We start from the raw sequence: 18,301 nt of genomic DNA, 5'->3' as shown, positions 1-18,301 counted from the left end.
ATCTGCCTTTCTTTCCTTTTTCTTTATATGCAGTAGCATGTTTCACTTATCTTGTCCTAGAGAACTATGGTTTAATACACTGCAAGCCTAGTAAATACAACCCATATCTGATTAGGTCATCAGGAGCAGTCACACTTAAATCAGTTTAGTAAACGTTTCAAGTATTGCACAGTCCCTGCGAGGTGCCAAGGATTTTCACTTCTATTAGGTCTGCCTACCCTTCGTTGTGCTACTTCTGGGGTTATAATTCTGCTGGCTGTTTCTACTCTTCAGTCTAATGCTGAAGTATTTCCTTTGAAAGAACAAGGTCTTTTTTCCCTTTTGAGGCCTGGTCCTGTTTTTTAAGGTTACTTACCCACTGAAGCTTCCCTTCTACCAACTAAACAAGTATCCCCCTGGTTAAGTTTCAGATACTCACTGTAAGATTTTTCCTCAGGCTGCAGCCCCCAACAACTTCCTCCAAACCAAGGAAACTGGGTTTCCTTAGTCCCCAACTCCATCTGTCCTTTTACGGTCAGTTCTATGAACACAGTTGTTTTCCCAGCCCCTTCACAATACCGTCTCTTCACTATTAAATGCGGTTTTCCCTCAAAAGAATCTTCCTTGTTTCTTCATCTCTCTCTCTCTCTCTTTTATAAAACCATTCTTCTCTCTGATACCATCATCTCTCTAAAATCACATCTGCAACCTGGCCGGTGTGGCTCAGTGGTTGAGTCTCAACCTATGAACCAAGAGATCAGTGGTTCAATTCCCGATCAGGGCGGCTGATCAATGTTTCTCATGTTTCTCTCTCATCGATGTTTCTATCTGTCTATCCCTCTACCTTCCTCTCTCTCTAAAAAATATCAATAAAATAAAAATATTTTTTAAAAATCACATCTGTGATTAGGTTCTTCTAAAAATATTTTAATATTCATCACCCAGCAAAGAATAGTCCACTGCCCTTCTTTAAGAATCTTTTATAAAAATCACATTTTCATTCTTGCACAGAATCTTTTGCTCTCTTATCTTGTATTTCCTTTAATTCACATAAATTTTACTTGTGGGACTGAATTCAGTGACGGGGATATTTAGCCTTATGGCTGCAATTACTCTTATTTTCGTGTTCTTGAGGAACTTCAAAGCTCTTATGATATGTAATGAAAATTAGCAAAAAGAGAAGACTATTTCTACATATATTTAAAATCTTATGTGCAATATCATTTACATAATTCTTATGACTTTGTGAAATAAATAATTACTTAATTCTTATAAATGTAAAATTTCACAAGTCAGTCATGCTTAAAGATAAGAAATACCCTTACTAGTGTGGAGTTAGGACTACTCTCTTACCTTGAGCTTCTTCAACAAGACTCAAAACCCATTTGTAATTTACTTTTTAAGTTATGAGCCTATTTTTCAAGAAAACAACAACAACAACAATTTCTTAAGCACCACAAGAAAAGAACAGATGGCCCAATGCATTTTTCAAGAGCAGCAGTTACAAAGAAAACCGACCAAATATTAGTAAAATTATATATGAACTTACATAATCGTGGAAGGCTTTTGCTTCACTTGAATGTTCACATGTTTCCCGTCTTTCTGGAGCTGCACAGTAGAGATCCCAAAATACACTACAAAAGTAATTGTGGTAACATTAAGAAAATCACACCAAATGAGAGGTAACCATTCAAAAAATAGAAGACATCTTATTTTTATATAAAATGTGTTTTGTTCAGGAGAAATAATTCTTTCAAAGACTTAAATTCAGGCAAAAGTCTCCATGTAGTGATAGGGTAGAATCTAGCCATTGTTCAGAAATGCTAATATGATTTTTCTAAAAAAGGATAAAATAATTTTTTGAAAATTTGAAACTATCTCTCTTGTCTGTTTACATGGGAAACATGATTGAAACAATTATAATAATTTTCACAATTTTCCCATGAAAAACTAAAACAGTAAAAAATATTCTAATTTAATCATTAAAAGATAAAACGATTCATTGATTTTTTTCAAGATAATTTTGTTGTCCAACTCAAAAGCCAATACCCTAACCATTAAATCACATTGGTCAAACAAATATTTCTTTTTAAAATTTCCTCTTGTTTTCCCTTGAAATTAATTACCAAAATAGGTTATATTAATTTTGAAAATTAAAAAAATCCATGCTGTTTTTTTCCCCTCCTATTCAAAAATAATGAGAAAAAGCAAGAGGAAACCGGTTGGGAAAAAATAATACTACTACTTACTCTGGTCATCCTTCCATCTATAAAATTAACTATGAGCATGAGCAAGGAATTCCAAAATCAGGAAAGCAAATGTCTAAAAGTATTAAGGGTGATAAGCCAGCCCTGCTAATTACTAGCTCAAGTTGCTTAAACAGATTGGAAACATAATCTCCTCCTTTATAAAACGGAGTTGTTTAGGATATTAAATTATATGACATAAGCACAGTATCTAACTCATAGCAAGCATATTATTAATAATATCAATGCTATACCAAAACTTATGGGATGCAGCAAATGCAGTGCTAAAAGGAAAAAATAAAGCTGTAAATACTTACATTTAAAAGCAGAATGAATTATCTTAAATCAACAACATAACTTTAAAACTTAGGGAACTAGAAAGGAACAAATTAAACCCAAAGCTAACAGAAGGAAATAATAAAGATTAGAGTAGCGATAAATGAAATAGAGAATAGAAAAACAATAGAAAAAATTATTGAAAACTAAAGTTAGTTCTTTTAAAAAATCAACAAACTTGACCAACCTTTAGCTAGATGGACTAAGAAAAAAAAAGATTCATCCTAGCTGGTTTGTCTCAGTGGATAGAGCGTGGGCCTGTGGACTGAAGGGTCCTGGGTTCGATTCCAGTCAAGGGCATATACTTCAGTTGCAGGCTCGATCCCTGGTCAGGGTGCATTTGGGAGACAACCAATTGATGTATCTCTCTGATATTGATATTTCTCTCTGTCTCTCCCTCTCCCTTCCACTCTTTCTAAAAATCAATGGAAAAATATCCCTAGGTGAGGAGTAACCAAAAAAAATTTTTTTAAGATTCAAATTACTAAAGACTCTACCAAAAAACTGTTAGAACTAATAAAAAAATTCATTAAAACTGAAAAATATAAAAATCAATGTAGAAAAACTGTTTAGTTTCTATACACTAACAACAAATTATCAGAAAGAGAAATTAAGAAACAGAATTATATCAAAAAGAATAAAATATCTAGGAATAAACTGAACCACAGAGGTGAACGCTGAAAACTATAAGATACTGATAAAAGAAATGGAAGAAGATACAAATGAAAAGATATTCCATGCCATGGATCAGAGGAATTAATGTTGTTAAGATGTTCATACTACCCAAAGCAATCTACATACAGATTCAATACAATCCCTATCAAAATTCTAATGGCATTTTTCACAAAAAACAATGACTCTAAAATGTGTATGGAACCACAACAGACTGAATAGCCAGAACAATCCTGAGAAAGGAGAACAAAGCTGGAGGCATCACACTTCCTGATTTCAAACTATTTTACAAAGCTATATATAGTAATCAATAGACACTGAATTCTTTTCTCTACAACCTGAGATGTTGGTGCCTAAGATGGTTTTCAATTCCTCTAATCCTTACACCTATTAAGCTTGAAACCAAAATATTATCTTTGAATTCATCATCATGAACAATACTTTAGATTTACAGTCTCTATATTCTTAAGTAGAAACAAGTGAAAAATCTGTATTTTACAAATGAAAAAGAGAACCAAACTTGAAAAATATAAAAGTATTTATTCTTGTATTATTAAAAATTTCCCCACAAAAATCAAAGGGGAGCACAGGATTCCCAAGTTGAGAATTCTCATCCAAAACTGTTTTCCTTCTATCCTGAGGATGTGAGTGAAATGACTTAGGTATTTATCAGTATCTCCAGGGAACACAGGAAGCAAAATGGTTGTCAGAGAAGTCTACAAGGGTGAATAAACATACCAGATGTGTCCCAGAAGATGGGATGCTAGCATAATTATATAACCTATATGCCACTGGCCAGATTCAGGACTATCTGAAAATAAACATTGAAAGAAGTAGAAAAACCTTTGGGAAAACATTTTTTTTCCTGAGGAACAAGCCATGTTACTACAAATTCAAGTCTTAATAACTAAAGAAGTTATTTCTCTTTGGCCCAAAATTATATTATCAATGAATGAAGAAAATTATCCATTCCTAAGATTAGGGAGGGTTTTACATGATGTACATGTACCTGCTCATCACCTTAGAACTTCCACGTACATGTACTTGTCTTATTCCTTAGCACTGCTTAATACTTTTTAAATGCAAGCATTAAATTTTGTCCCACTATCACAAAATGCTCACAATACTGCTGGGTTAGTAATAAATTCATATTTTAAAGTATCAAAATAGCTTATATTAATAAGTATGTGCTAAATTCAAGCACCATATACTAAGTATTACATATTCAGCACTATTATTATTTCCATTTTATAGTTGAGGAAACTGAGGCTCAGAAAGGCTAAATAACTTGCTGAAGGGTCACAGTTAGTGGCAAAGCTTTGTTTAAACTTTTTAATTCTTACATTATTTTGCCTCTCATGTGAACACGGTATTAAGAGTTCTTATTTAAGATGCTTTATGCTGATTATGGGTAGGTTTATAAAGTTCTGGCAGTCTGAGCAGCATCAGTTCTCATGAAAATGCGGTAGGTACCTGTCCTAGATAAGACAGCGAGAACTCTGTTACCCTACCTTTGACCCTTGTACTCGGACTCATTTCCTGAGTATCCTATGGCAACCATCCCTTCATGCTATCAGTAGGTGCCAGTGATCTATGGATGCCCCAATATCGACTAGACTTAGAAGAGACAACTTTCCTGAGTCCCATTTATATCTACTGTCTGGAATTAGTCACTCATGATGCTCAAAAGGGAACTGTAATTAATTTCTTATTAATAGTGGGCACTAAATTCTGTTCTGTGTTTAAGAAATAATATCTTTTGCAGAGACAAGCACTGGCTGAAGTTCTAATTCTGAATCTGACCCTGAGGAAATAGTTTTGTATCTTAGTTTCTTTATGTAAAAAGAGGGAAGTACGTTATGCATTTTACAGGTTTTTATATAGATAGATAGATAGAAAGAAATGGTATATGCAAAAGTAATTTTATAGGTAGTACTAGAGGCCTGGTGCATGACATTTGTGCACTTGGGGGGGATGGGGGGGTCCCTCAGCCTGGCCTGAGCCCTTTTGCAGTCTAGGAGCCCTCGGGGGATGTCCGACTGATGGCTTAAGCGGGCAGTCGGACATCCTTAGCACTGCTGCAAAGGCAGCAGTGGCTCCTGCCACCACTGCTGCGCCAGCCGTCAGCCCAGCTGTGGCTGAGCATTACTCCCCTGTGGGAGCAGACTGACCATCAGGGGGCAGCTCCTGCATTGAGTGTGTGACTGACTGGTCATTCCGCAGTTCAATTGATTTGCATATTACCCTTTTATTATATGGAATGGCTAGGAAAAAAGTTTCTTATTAACTGAGTAAAATTTTCCTCAATTTCCTTTTTTTAAAAAAATATATTTTATTGCTTTTTTACAGAGAGGAAGGGAGAGAGATAGAGAGCTAGAAACATCGATGAGAGAGAAACATCGATCAGCTGCCTCCTGCACATCTCCTACTGGGGATGTGCCCGCAACCCAGGTGCATGCCCTTGACCGGAATCGAACCCGGGACCTTTTAGTCCACAGGCCGATGCTCTATCCACTGAGCCAAACCGGTTTCGGCTTCAATTTCCTTTTTAATCCTTTGCATTTAGTGAAGATTCCATTAATTTTTTCCCCAGCACAGTTTTCTCTATATTCCACATTTCTTTCCCAGACACATTTTGCTTTTCCTCTATAGGCTGACCATCTCTGTTCTTTGCTTTCTCTCTTGCTACCACTTTTTTATTCCCTTCTCATCATGACTCTACCCCTCCTATCCTAGCTGTCACCTACATTTTCTTATATTGCCTCTTAGTTTAACTTAATTCAAATAAATAATTAGCTATGTGATACCTATTACAAGCCACATATACAAGATGAGTAAGAACCAGCTGACAATTATAAATGTTATACCATTCCAGTGAGACAGTTGACTAATTTAAATGCGGTTGTTTTTATATGGGTATTTGGTTATTCTTAGCTATTCCTGATGTCATCCACTAGATTCTGTAATCATTAAGAGTGCTAACATACTGCAAGATGTGACCTCCTATAGCCAGGTGAAAAGACTGAATTCTCATAATAATCTTAGTTATTAGTTTATTTTCTCTGCAATGTAATATATTTAATTTCAGGATATAGATACATTGGCCCAATGTTATTTCAAAAGGTGTTTTATATCTATAATTAAATGAGACACAATTTAAGCCATTAAACCTTTAAAAACAAAGTTCTTGAAGTGTATATTTTTAAGTTACATAAATTGGAAAGGGGAAGTTTCTTGGCATTTCTTTTTCAGAAATTCATTAAAGAGTTGGAAGCTTTTATTAAAGTGTACAAACAAGAAGTAAGTTCTCAAAGAGGATTTGACCAAGGTAAAGGTAATGAACATGGGAGGCATTGGAAATAGTATAGCAATGGGCATTGTGCAAACTGAGAAAGAAAAAAAACAGTGATAATGGAAATCACATCAGAAACAAGAAAAAACAGTCCCAGAAAGTAAAAACACACACTCTGTCCCTTCCTCCTCTCCAAAGCCTTTGCCTCTCCTCTCTCCTGCACTTTATTCTGCATTTGTGTGCATGTGTATTTCTCTTTACACATCTTCAACCTCTCCCCATGTTCCCACAATCTATATACATGCTCAAAGCTATTCTATTTTAAAATCTAAAGTGTTAGGTCACGCTCTATATTGTTAACCCTAAAACAGCTACACATGCCACCACACACTTCAGCTACCCTCAGCAACCCTCGAAGTCGACAAGTGCATCACCGCAGCCTTCTTAATTTCACTTTCACCATTCCACTGGAACTGCTCTCCAAGACTGCCGCATTCACCTTACTTCTGATTCCGAAACATCTTTGGGTCTGTTTACTTACACTTACTGCAGAATTTAATCTTTCCTTCTAATGCCTTTCCTGGTTCCCATACATTTTTCTCTCCTGATTACCCTCCTTCCTCTCCAATTATTTTCCTTTGAGGATCCTCTTCATCCATTCACACTGAAATGTTGACTTTCTCCAGGGTTCCAACCCCAGACCCTACTCTTATGTTTTACATTGGGCGGTTTCAGTGTGGTCACTGTTGATCATTCTCACGCCATTAGGGACCCGTCTCAGAGCCACAGACCCAGATCTCTGACTTTGAATAGGGCATCTCGATCGGAATTTCTCACAGGAACCTCAAAATTTAGCCTCTCCCACTTAAGTCGTGGTCTTTTCTAAACCCTGTTCCTCTCTCTATATTCCGCACTCAGTCAATGGCATCACTGTTCATTCCACCATCCAAATCTAGAACCTGAGAATCTCCTCCTTCATCTCTAACTATTGCACCCAGCGTTCACTATCTGGGATCCATCACCTAATCACCTCTCAACTGGATAATTGCCTATAAACTAGAGTCTACCTCTGTTCTCAATCCTCTTAATACATCTCTATGTTGATGCCAAGTGAGTGTCTAAAAGGGCAAATCTAATCATGTTATGTACCTTGTTTAAAATATCTGAGCTTTATTCCAAAACCCTTGCTGTACTCCTGGACTTTGTAATCTTGCTCCTGCCTTTGTCTCTAGCCTTATATTCTATCACTTCATAGTAGTGTACCTACAATTCAACTGGTCCAGGCTACCTGTCATTCCTTGAATGCATGATCATCCCTTTCAAGACTTCATACTAACTATTCCTCTGCCAAAATACCCTTCCGTCACCAGCTTTCAGCTCAACTCAGATCCACTTTCTCTGTTCAGGCTTTTCTAGTTCTCCCTAGCTAACGTGGGTATTCCTCCTGCACTGCTATTATAAGCAGCACATATCTCACTTACAATGCTATTGATTGTATTTCAGAGCTGCACCTCCTGATAGCTAAGACCAAAAAAGCTAAAGTCTGACAGAAGCAAAAAACCGGAGGATTCAGTGAGTTACTATCAACCATCTATAGTATGAGAATAGGTTAAATTCATGAGAAAGGGAGTAAAAGGGAAATTGGTGCAAAAATAGAATTAATCCTATAATGAAAAACCTCACTTTGTTAGCCCACTAATCCAATAGGGACAGACTTCTAAATGGTTTCGCATGCCACTTTGTAGACCTCGTTGGAAACATTCAAAAGGCAAGGGTGTCAACAGGTGAAGAGACTCCATTACATTCAACAAACAGTTAAGTATTTACAGTCTAGATTTAGGAATTATAAATACATATTATATAAAATGAAAAGTGGACTTTTATAATATTATATATTACAAGACATTGGTCTCATGACCCACGAAAGCAGCACAATGATAGTGCTTAACTGCAATGAACCGTTGTTCCAAATACAGGAACAGCTCTGAACCAAAGGACTGCACCTGTTCCTGCCACACACATATGAGACAAACAAGGGAAACCCACAACCACAACTGACCAAGTGCGGTTCCATTCACTACGGAACTTCTAGTAAGGCATGTTTTCAGGAGAGAGATTAAAAAGATGATGGCATTTAATAACGTACCAAGGAAACCATGTGCAAAGCACTAGAAGAGATCTCTAGTTTCTTCTTTTAAATACACTGCTGAGAGATGAGCATAGAAGATACTGAACAGGAAATGCTTCTAATTGAAGAAATGAAGAAGAAAAAAAAAGCCTAGCTAGTTCATGCAAATACCTGGGGTACCTACTGATTGCTGTTGCAGAAAAGTCCTATCTAAGTGAACAGGTGCTGCAATGAAATTTGTAAGTTCTGATATCAACTGGGCATTCAATACAGCCTGACAATTTTTGTGTGTGTTCCAGGTCAGTTCTTTATCTCTGAGTCTACATAGAATTATCTTCAATTTTTTTTTTTACTACCCTTCCCTCTCCTCAAAATTCACCATCACCACCACCACCACCATCAGTATCTTCAGGCTTAAATGAGGTCATGAGGATGGGGCCCTCATGATGGAATTAGAGCCATTATTAAAAGAGATTCCAGATAGCTAGATAGGTAGCACCAACATGTTCCCCATCCCCCTCTATAGTACATGAGAACACATAAGAAGGCAGCCATCTACAAGCCAGGAAGAGATTTCTCACCAGAAACAGATCATACTAGCAACTTGATCTTGGACTTCAAGCCTCCAGGATTGTGAGAAAATAAATTTCAGTTGTTTAAGCCCTCCAGTTTATGGTATTTTATTATGGCAGCCAAAGCTGACTAATGCAGAATCATACTTACAGTTGGAGATTCCACATACTGGTCCCAATTCCAGCTTGATTCAATAGTAATATCTTTAAGTTAAGTAACACTAATGCTGTTTTTGAGTTTGGTGTGTTTTTTTAGATACTATCTTTCAGAAATAATTATAAAAAATGAAAAAGAATAAAAGAGAAGCATGGAATTCTAAACAGCTATAATGTAGGCATCCTGAAATGTATCATCAATCTGGTAAAAATGAAATAAAGATACTTACCACCACCAAGAATGTAAGAATCCTGGTGGCTCCCCCAACGTGATGTTTTTTTCCCATCTTATCTAAAATGAATAAAAGAGATATTAAATGTTTTTCAACTAACACTTTCCCCACACCTATTACAAAACAGGATTTTTCCATTTAAAATATTATGGTAATATATAAGATTTTAATCATGTTCATATTATTCTTTACTCAAGTTTTACAAGTACTCATTTTATGTAATAATTTGTTGACTGCATAGTCTGTGAAAGAAGATGCCACCATTATTTTCCTGAATTTGCACCCCACTGTGCCAGAATTCCAGAAGGCATTTCAGGATCTTAAGGTACTTCAGCATGTTAAGGCACATCAAAACCAAAGTAACTACCAATATGAATATCAGTTATCACCACTAGCCCAGAAATTTGCAAGAGACTGGGCTTAATATGTACAGACTCTAAAGTATGCCTTAAGGATTGAATTTTTGAGTAAGAATGCATACGGCTTCCGCAAAATAAGAGTTTTTACAAAAATGCTAGTATTAGCTTTCCAATTGCTTATACTCAGGTGAGTTGAAATCCACTATAATATAAATTTAAAACTATGGCAATATACCCCCAAAATTAAGAGTCCTAAATATTGTTTTCAAATTAAATTTAGAAATTGGAAAGCAGGGCGGGTATTTATACAGTGGCTTTTCTAAGCATTGGATATCAGTAAACACAAAAGGTAAAAATCTTTGCATTCAGAGAGTTTACACTTCAGTGAAGAAGACAGACCATAAACAAAGAACCCCTCCCCCCAAAAAAGACTGTACTTATATTAGAAGTAGAAGGTGACAAATGTTATGAAAGAAAACAAAGCAGTGAAGGGAGGATAAAGAGAGCAGGAAAACAGCAAAGAAGTGACTTATAATTTTAATGAAGTTGATCCAAACTCAAACACAGTCTTATGTATTTGCCTTAGTTTTTTAGTTTAAATAACTAAAAATTATTTAACAACACCCCAATTAACAAAATATGTCCATAGGCCCTTAACATTACTAGGAAGTAAACAACTATAATTATACATTCAAGGATTTCTTTCTACCACCTACTATGGAAGATATTAGGGCTTCTTATCCCAAAGGGATTTTTTTTAAAGTTTTAGGATAGGAACTCAGAAGGGGGGCCTAGATGTAAAAAAAAAAGGGGGGGGCGAGTAGGGGTGGAGAAGGAAAAGAACTCTCTGAGGAAGAGATGGAAAAACTTAAAAGCAATTAAAATAACTGAAACTGGCTGCATTTTTTAGAGTTCTTAAGAATGCAAAATGTAAACCGATGGGAACCTTAAAGTAGACAAATAATTTCCTCTCAAATACACAAAGAGAAAATTTCTAAAGATTAGAAAATTAGACCTGTGATAGCCATTTTTAAAAAAGAGCTAAAAGGAGGAATTCTAGGAATTCATGAACTTGAGTTTATGAGTTAACTTGAGTTAAATAAGAATAATGAATCGGAACGTTATATAAATGTAAGCCAAATCCTTTCATTCTCCTAAGTAGTAACAAATAATTTTTGTATTTATGCTACTTTTTATCTGATAATTTCCACTGATCCATAATACATCTCCTTGGCTCATGAAAAAATAAGAAACAGTACTTAATGAGTCTTATAAGGAGCACAACTCTGATGGACTACTAAAGTGGTAATTTAATCAAAAGCCTGTATCTCATCTTTCACTTTTTTCTCTAACCATTTTTGCACTAGTTGGTGTCTTCTTGAAAAGGTATAATAATGGACCTTACAGATGTGCCCCAGACACACTAATAGTCCTAATCCCTAGAATCGTCCTAATCACATAAGCAACAAGTTTTTCAAAGTAGCGTCTTTATATTTCATCTCAGTTCATCTTGACTTTACATATTATGACTGTTAAAGTAGACGGTACTATCCTCAGTTATAAGGAGAATGTGAGGTGACTTATGGAAGAGTTAAGGTGGCATGACTAGGTCCCATTGCCACACTGTGCTGGAGGTGGGCTTAGGTTCAGTCTGAGCCCCACTACAACACATCTCCCTCCTGCACTCACACAATGCCCACAGTCCATCACCAGCTTCTTCAAGACATAAAGTACTCTAGGAAAATACCTATCTGGTTTAGGTTTGATATGGTCTTTATCAGAGAAAGTCTAAAGGGAATGCATTTGTATTTTAAACAGTATTACATCTTACTATTCCTCAGAGAAACTACAAATGCTTTACATACATCATGTTTTCATCCTCATAATATCCTTTACTATATATAGTGAGTGAAGTTCATCTTTCTCACTTTGAATTGCAAAGCTGTGGTAGAAGCAGCTAAAACTTTGGTCCATTATATTAAATTTAATATAGAAGCTATCCTTTTATAATTAATGAATAAACAATAAATGCTTTAGGTATTTCCAAAGGAGAGGATTCTACATAGGAATATGTTTCTATAGTGCATGGGTTTTGTTTGTTTTTGTTTGTTTGTTTTTGGTCTCTAAACTAATTAATACTCTAGGTATTACTTATTTAGGGAAAGCATGAAATCATAGTCAGGAACACAGAACACTTATCTATAGAAAACCAAGGCACATTCATTGAGTGAGCACTGTTAGAAAAAAACCAAACCTGAAAAACATTTACCAACAGTGAATATAAATAAATTTTGATACTTACATACTATACAACAGTGTGCAATCATTAGAAAGAATAAAATATATCTACATAGAAAAAGGATCCTGCTATATTGGTTTTTAAGTTGGAAGTTTGAAAGGTTGGAGAAAAATATACATAGTATAAAAACTTTTCTGTTTTTTAAAAAAGTGTGCATATATATGAGTGCATTGGGTGTATTCATATTAAAGAAATCATACCAAACTTACAACTACAATTTCTAGAAAGGAATAAAGGACTTTCACTTTAAAATCATATTCACCTATATAGTTTAATTTTTTTTGGCCAAGATGCATTAATGTGGATGGGGTTGAGGAATGGCCAAAACATACCTCTAAATATCAAGTCATTTTAGAAACAATTCTGCTATTTATGAAGAGGCGTTGTCTGTTGTACTGAGTTTCATGGGCCTCAGGCTTATTTAAGTGTTTGAGTGGCAGCTATCAATTTCTCTCAACTCCCAGCCTCAAAGTATCCTAGGGCTTTTTCTTTTCTTTACTTTTTTTTTTGCTATTTAATTATCTACTTGTCTTCCTTCCATATTTGCCCAGCTAAAAGCCCATTCCCACTGCCATATTCTGATTTGAAGGTCTCATCTCTGATTAAGCTATGTCTGTATCATAGTCTTTTTAGCATTTCTATATAAGTGCAAAACCAAACACTGAATCATATGGGCAGAGATAAGACATGCAATGTGCTTTATAAATAATAATTGCAAATTACAAATGTATATACTATCTGATATAGCAATTCTTTTTCTAGTATTTGTCCTATATAGTATATGGTCATTTGTGTAAATACACACACACACACACACACACACACACACACACACACACACACATTGTCTGTAATTGCAAAAGACTGGAAATAACCTAACTGTCCATAAGTAGAGGGCTGGTGAAATACATCATGCCACATTTCATAGAATAATATCCTATAATCATAAAAAGACAATTATGAAGTTTCACAAACCAACATAAAATGACTGAAATCAAACAAGTGAAACAAAAATCAAAGCACAGAACAGTGTTTGAAATAAAAAAACATTTGTGTAAACAAAGAAAAAATGATAACATACAGGTGCACACACATGAGCATATACACACACATCTCCTTAACTTTTCATCATTGTTTGCATCCAGCAAGGTACACTGGTCATTTACCTATTACCTCTCAGCCCCACACCGGCCTTTCTCTGCTCCATTCTACACTGGTGCTGGGATTCTGAAAATTACATTTCCTGGGCTTCTTGCCAGCTGGTTTCCTGTTAGGTTCTGCCATCAGGAGACACTTGCAGGGGATCAAAAGGCAGGAGGAAGAAGAGACACTTCCTGCCCCTGGCTCCCCAAACGAAGCAGTTGCTGGCTGTGGCAGCAGCAGCAGGCTGGGCACTTCTGGAGGCCAGCAGCACCTTTCCGGAGGTTCTGCTCTTGTCAGTCTGGGCCCTCTTAGGATGATCTAGACCCCTTCCAACAGCATCGCCAACAGCACAGCAGCAAGTTTGAAACACACAGGACCCAATTCTCAGAGTATTCCTAAGTCCTTTCATATTTTTGAGAATAAAAAAATTAATAGTATAAGAGGATAAAGCTAGTTCCTGTGCTAAGAGCCTGTATACCTATGTATACATTTGTTCCTAGACAAAATTCCTGAGACTTCTAATTTAGATATAACCTGCTGTTCCCACCAATTTTCTAAAAACTTTCATGTATAGAAGTATGGGTGCATCTATACACCAAACTAAATATTAAAAAAATTAAATTTTTTGCATTTTAATTCTAAAAATTAAAATTAATAGATATATAACAGGAAGAAAAATCTGTGTCTACTCTGAAGTAAGCAGTCCAAAACTGTGCTGTTTAACATGGTACTCAGTGACCACGATGTGGCTTTTTAAATTTAAAATTAAGTTAATTGACTATTCCTCAATTGCAGGGGCCACTTTTCAAATGCTCAATTAGTCACATGTGACTAGTAGAAAATTTACTAGACAGCACAGATTAGAGATCATTTCCATAATCATATAAATTTGTATTATTGAGTAGTGCTCTTTTACTTTAGAAGGAAGTAAAAGTCCTCTTAAAGAGAAGTACATTTTATTGGAAAAGCTCCTTGATAAATTCTTTTAATTTTTGTTTTTATTTTTTGGCCCAGAGAGGCAGAAGCCCCTTAGGAATGGTTTGAAAGTAGAGAACAAATACTTAATATTCTACATAATAAAATAACAAGAATGTAGGAGATTGCTAATTGTCTCTCAGGAAGAAGTTGGGGGGTGGGGGGAGGATTAAGGAAAGGAGAAAATGGGAGAGGTTTTGAAGAGCCAACAAGATGGAAGGCAAACAGAGCCCTCAGGCAAACAGCTAGGAAACCAAAGAACTTAAGGGTAATTATGTCTAGTATTTTAGTTAATGTTGCTGTCTGTACTGAACAATGCTTAATATTCAATTTTCTTCCAACCTTCAGTAAGAATCTTTCATACATAAGAGCAATGAGTTAGTGGAGCTTTGAGGCTGTAAGGAAATAGAAAACTTCAGGCAGAGAAAAGTTATCAGCCATAAGAAAGAGAGGCAGTGGGGAAGTAATACTTAGTAGGAGCAAGAAACTATAGCAAGAGAACCAACCCAAAGCCCCTCCCCCTGGGCAAGGCCCCAATACATTAGAGAGGGGTTGAGACAACCCATAATAGTAGGGACTAGAGCTGGAGCCATGTTGATAGAAGAGGTAACCCCAGAATGTAGGAGGAATGTGGGCTGTCCAAATGACAGACACTTGGACCACACACAAAAAACTACCCTAGGTAGAAAAGGATTGGCCAAGAATTTAAAAAATAACACCGTGCAAACTTAGTACATGCTAGCCCTTCTAAGCACTTTACATGTACTAACTCATTAAACCTCGGCACAACTTTAAACTGTTATTACAATGATCTTTTTTTAAAATATATTTTTATTGATTTCAGAGCGGAAGGGAGAGGGAGAGAGAGATAGAAACATCAATGATGAGAGAGAATCATCCATCAGCTGCCTCTTGTACTCCCCACACTGGGACTGAGCCCACAATCCGGGCATATGCCCAGACCAGGAACTGAACCGTGACCTCCTGGTTCATAGGTGGATGCTCAACCACTGAGCCATGCTGGCTGGGCTCAAAGTCTTCTATTTAATAATTTAATAAGATAAAGACACACTAAACTTCTGTTTTGATTTGAATTAACTTTGAAATCAATGTTTTATTATACTGAATGTATTCCTTCTATGGTAAAACAATTGACTTCTTATATGCTGTGAGCAAACTTCTTAAATTTCTTAATTGCAGAAGAGGCCCTAATAGTTCATACATAATAATTAATTAGATACAAGATTGCAGGGCTATGTGTGTGTGTTTGCTTATGCGTTTGTTTGGAGAACAAGTGAATCTCAAGACTGTACCTCAGATGGGACACTCTGAAGGGGTTGCCTGTTGTGTCCCTGATCTGGTGGGGACAAATTGTGAGATCACTAGAGACAACATGATTTTGAGCAGCACTGTCCCACAGAAATATAAACATGAGCCACAAATAAGAGCTGTATATGTAATTTTAAATTTTCTACTAACCATATTTAAAAAGAAAAAAGGGTAAAATAAACTTTAATAACAAATTTTTTATTTTACCCGATATATCCAAAATATTACCATTTCAATGTATGATCAAAATTTTTAAATTATTGATATTTTATTTTCTTTTGTTCACACTTATAGCACTTATTAATTGGATTAGTCCTATTTCAAGAGCTCAAAAAGGCATATATGGCTAGTGGCTACCATACTAGACAATGCAGACACTAGGGGAAACCAGAAGCTTTGACACTGACACAGACCTAGGTTTGAATTCTAGTTCCACAACACACTGAGCTGTGTGACTATGAGCCAGTTATATAAACGCTCTGGTCCCTGTTGTTCTCATTAGTAAAATAGGAATCATATCATTTACTTTGCAAATTTCTTATAAGTATCAGAGATAATATATGTAAAGCGCCTTGCACATAAAAAAAAAACCACACACACACATACAAAAAATTAAATAAAATCTTCCTCAATATCATCATTATATAAATTGAAAAGGGAAAGTGCCATTACAAGAAAACTCAAATTCAATGTTTAAAAAAAGTGGAGAAAAATAGAAAGAGAAACAAGAATTTGAAATAATATTATCAACTGTTTTCTAACTGAAATCTAGCCATCAATTATCCATACAAAATTAAAACAAAAAACATATTTTTCAAAATTGTGAATGATGCCAAAATAAAATATTACTAGAACTAGAGCCATGGTAGTGTTTGCCTTTTTTTTTTTTTTTAAGCAAATTTGCTTTCTTGATTATTTTTGCCAAGGCAAATATTAGTTTCAATTTCTAAGACAGAAAATGGCTGGATAATTGAATAGGTATGGAAATGGCATTTGGGGATACTAAAACTTTTTACAAATAATCTACAAAGACTACATTATCCATACTGATAACTGCGCACTCATTATATAATATATAAGGATTAATTTCTTTCAATAATTGTTACAGTGTATTTTTCACTTGTTTGCATAAGATATCAAAATACAGTGCAGAAAACATATAAAACATACCTCTGATAAAAATGTTTGGGCCGATTTCTGAGCTCCTACATGGAGCAGATATTCATATACGTAGAGTGCTAACCTGGAAAATGAATAAAATATTTATTGAGAAGAGGAGTATTTAAAATTAATTCCTTAAATAATTACACACCTTCATATTACAAAAATATTTTACACACTTAATAGTGACACAAATCTTCCCATATCCTTTCCATGGGAGTTTAGATATTATATGTTCAGAAAGAACTTAAATTAATTAAAGTAGCAAACAAAGAAAAATACAAATACATCCTTTCTTGGCAAGAAATGACTAAATATAAATTGTGTCTTGTAACATCTGACCATAACCTCATCCCCTTTCTTATACCTTATATAATTAATAATTTATAACCAAACATTAATAATCATTATAACTTATTTTAAGATATAATTATAATCTTTCATTAGTAGAATAAATGAATTAATTCATTGGACCTTTACAACAACTTTATGTCCTTCCATTTTTTTTTTTTATTTTTTTTTTTTTTGTGAGTGTAATGTAAACTTCAGCTGTTTGCACATCCATATGCCAAAACAGGTGTTGAATGTCCATTTTAATGCCTATTCTGCAACCTCTATTCTTTAGTTTTGACTTTTAAACCAGCAATAATTTACTTTATAAGGCATTCAAATTAACAGCAAACCAAAGTATTAAATAAACTTTAAAGATATCAGATCATATTAAGCATTTGGATGCTAATAGTTTAAAAGTTAACTCAAAATTACATATAAATTTATCACTCAAATACAGAATATTAAGTATGCAGTATATATAGTACTCTCATTATCTTGTGGATTCAGAATTTTTAAGCTACACCATGTGGCTCAATTTCAGTTGAGCTGTTAACAAAATATTATTCATAAACCCAAATTAGACTGAGGCAGTATTTTTAATGATATTTTGGACCAGTGCCCAGATAGCTCACAACAGTTCAGTCTCTGCTACACTGTATTTACCAATATTGAGCCAGGTTTGCAGTAAACAAAACAATGTAACGATGACCACAATTCTGTATAGCAACACCACTTCTCTTGCCAAGTGAATTTTGATTGTTAAAGATTGATAGCACATGCAGAAATGAATATTTTCTTCATTATCATACAAACATATCATGTATTTGTCATAAAAAGAGAAAACTTGTACAAATCTAGTTGCTCTGTCCATTGATTCTTTCCCCATTCTGAAACTACCAAACACTCAAAATGAGAACTATTCTGAGAATTATACTACGCAGCATAGGAGAGTAGACATCTGTTGAAGTTACTCATAGATGAAAAGCATGTTATTGACAGTGGACATGTATCTCATTTAGAAACATCTCCTAACTTCAAGTTGAATTTCACTTCCTAGATCTCAACTCTTTCTCTCCCCTAACACATGT

At 35.1% G+C, this 18,301-nt stretch overlaps 1 protein-coding gene across 16 annotated transcripts in view; it reads right to left on the bottom strand.

Moving 5' to 3' along the window:
- The window catches only part of SSBP2 (single stranded DNA binding protein 2), a 219,674-nt gene that overhangs the window by 136,298 nt on the left and 65,075 nt on the right, over nucleotides 1-18,301 (bottom strand). For 9 of the 16 annotated variants that reach the window (XM_059694203.1, XM_059694198.1, XM_059694200.1 and 6 more), the window contains exons 2-4: nucleotides 16,890-16,962; nucleotides 9,612-9,673; nucleotides 1,529-1,613 (exon numbers count right to left, since the gene is read on the bottom strand). The exons of 1 other annotated variant lie outside the window; for it this stretch is intronic. In XM_059694203.1, the coding sequence (XP_059550186.1) occupies nucleotides 1,529-1,613; nucleotides 9,612-9,673; nucleotides 16,890-16,962 (220 nt within the window). The remainder of the gene's footprint in view (nucleotides 1-1,528; nucleotides 1,614-9,611; nucleotides 9,674-16,889; nucleotides 16,963-18,301) is intronic. 6 more of the 16 variants (XM_059694209.1, XM_059694210.1, XM_059694206.1 and 3 more) reach the window with 1 other exon arrangement.

Source organism: Myotis daubentonii, chromosome 4 (genome assembly GCF_963259705.1).
Source record: "Myotis daubentonii chromosome 4, mMyoDau2.1, whole genome shotgun sequence".
NCBI classification, from domain to species: domain Eukaryota; kingdom Metazoa; phylum Chordata; class Mammalia; order Chiroptera; family Vespertilionidae; genus Myotis; species Myotis daubentonii.
The sequence above is the reverse complement of the archived record's forward strand: the minus strand, read 5'-3'. Positions and strand labels throughout refer to the sequence as shown.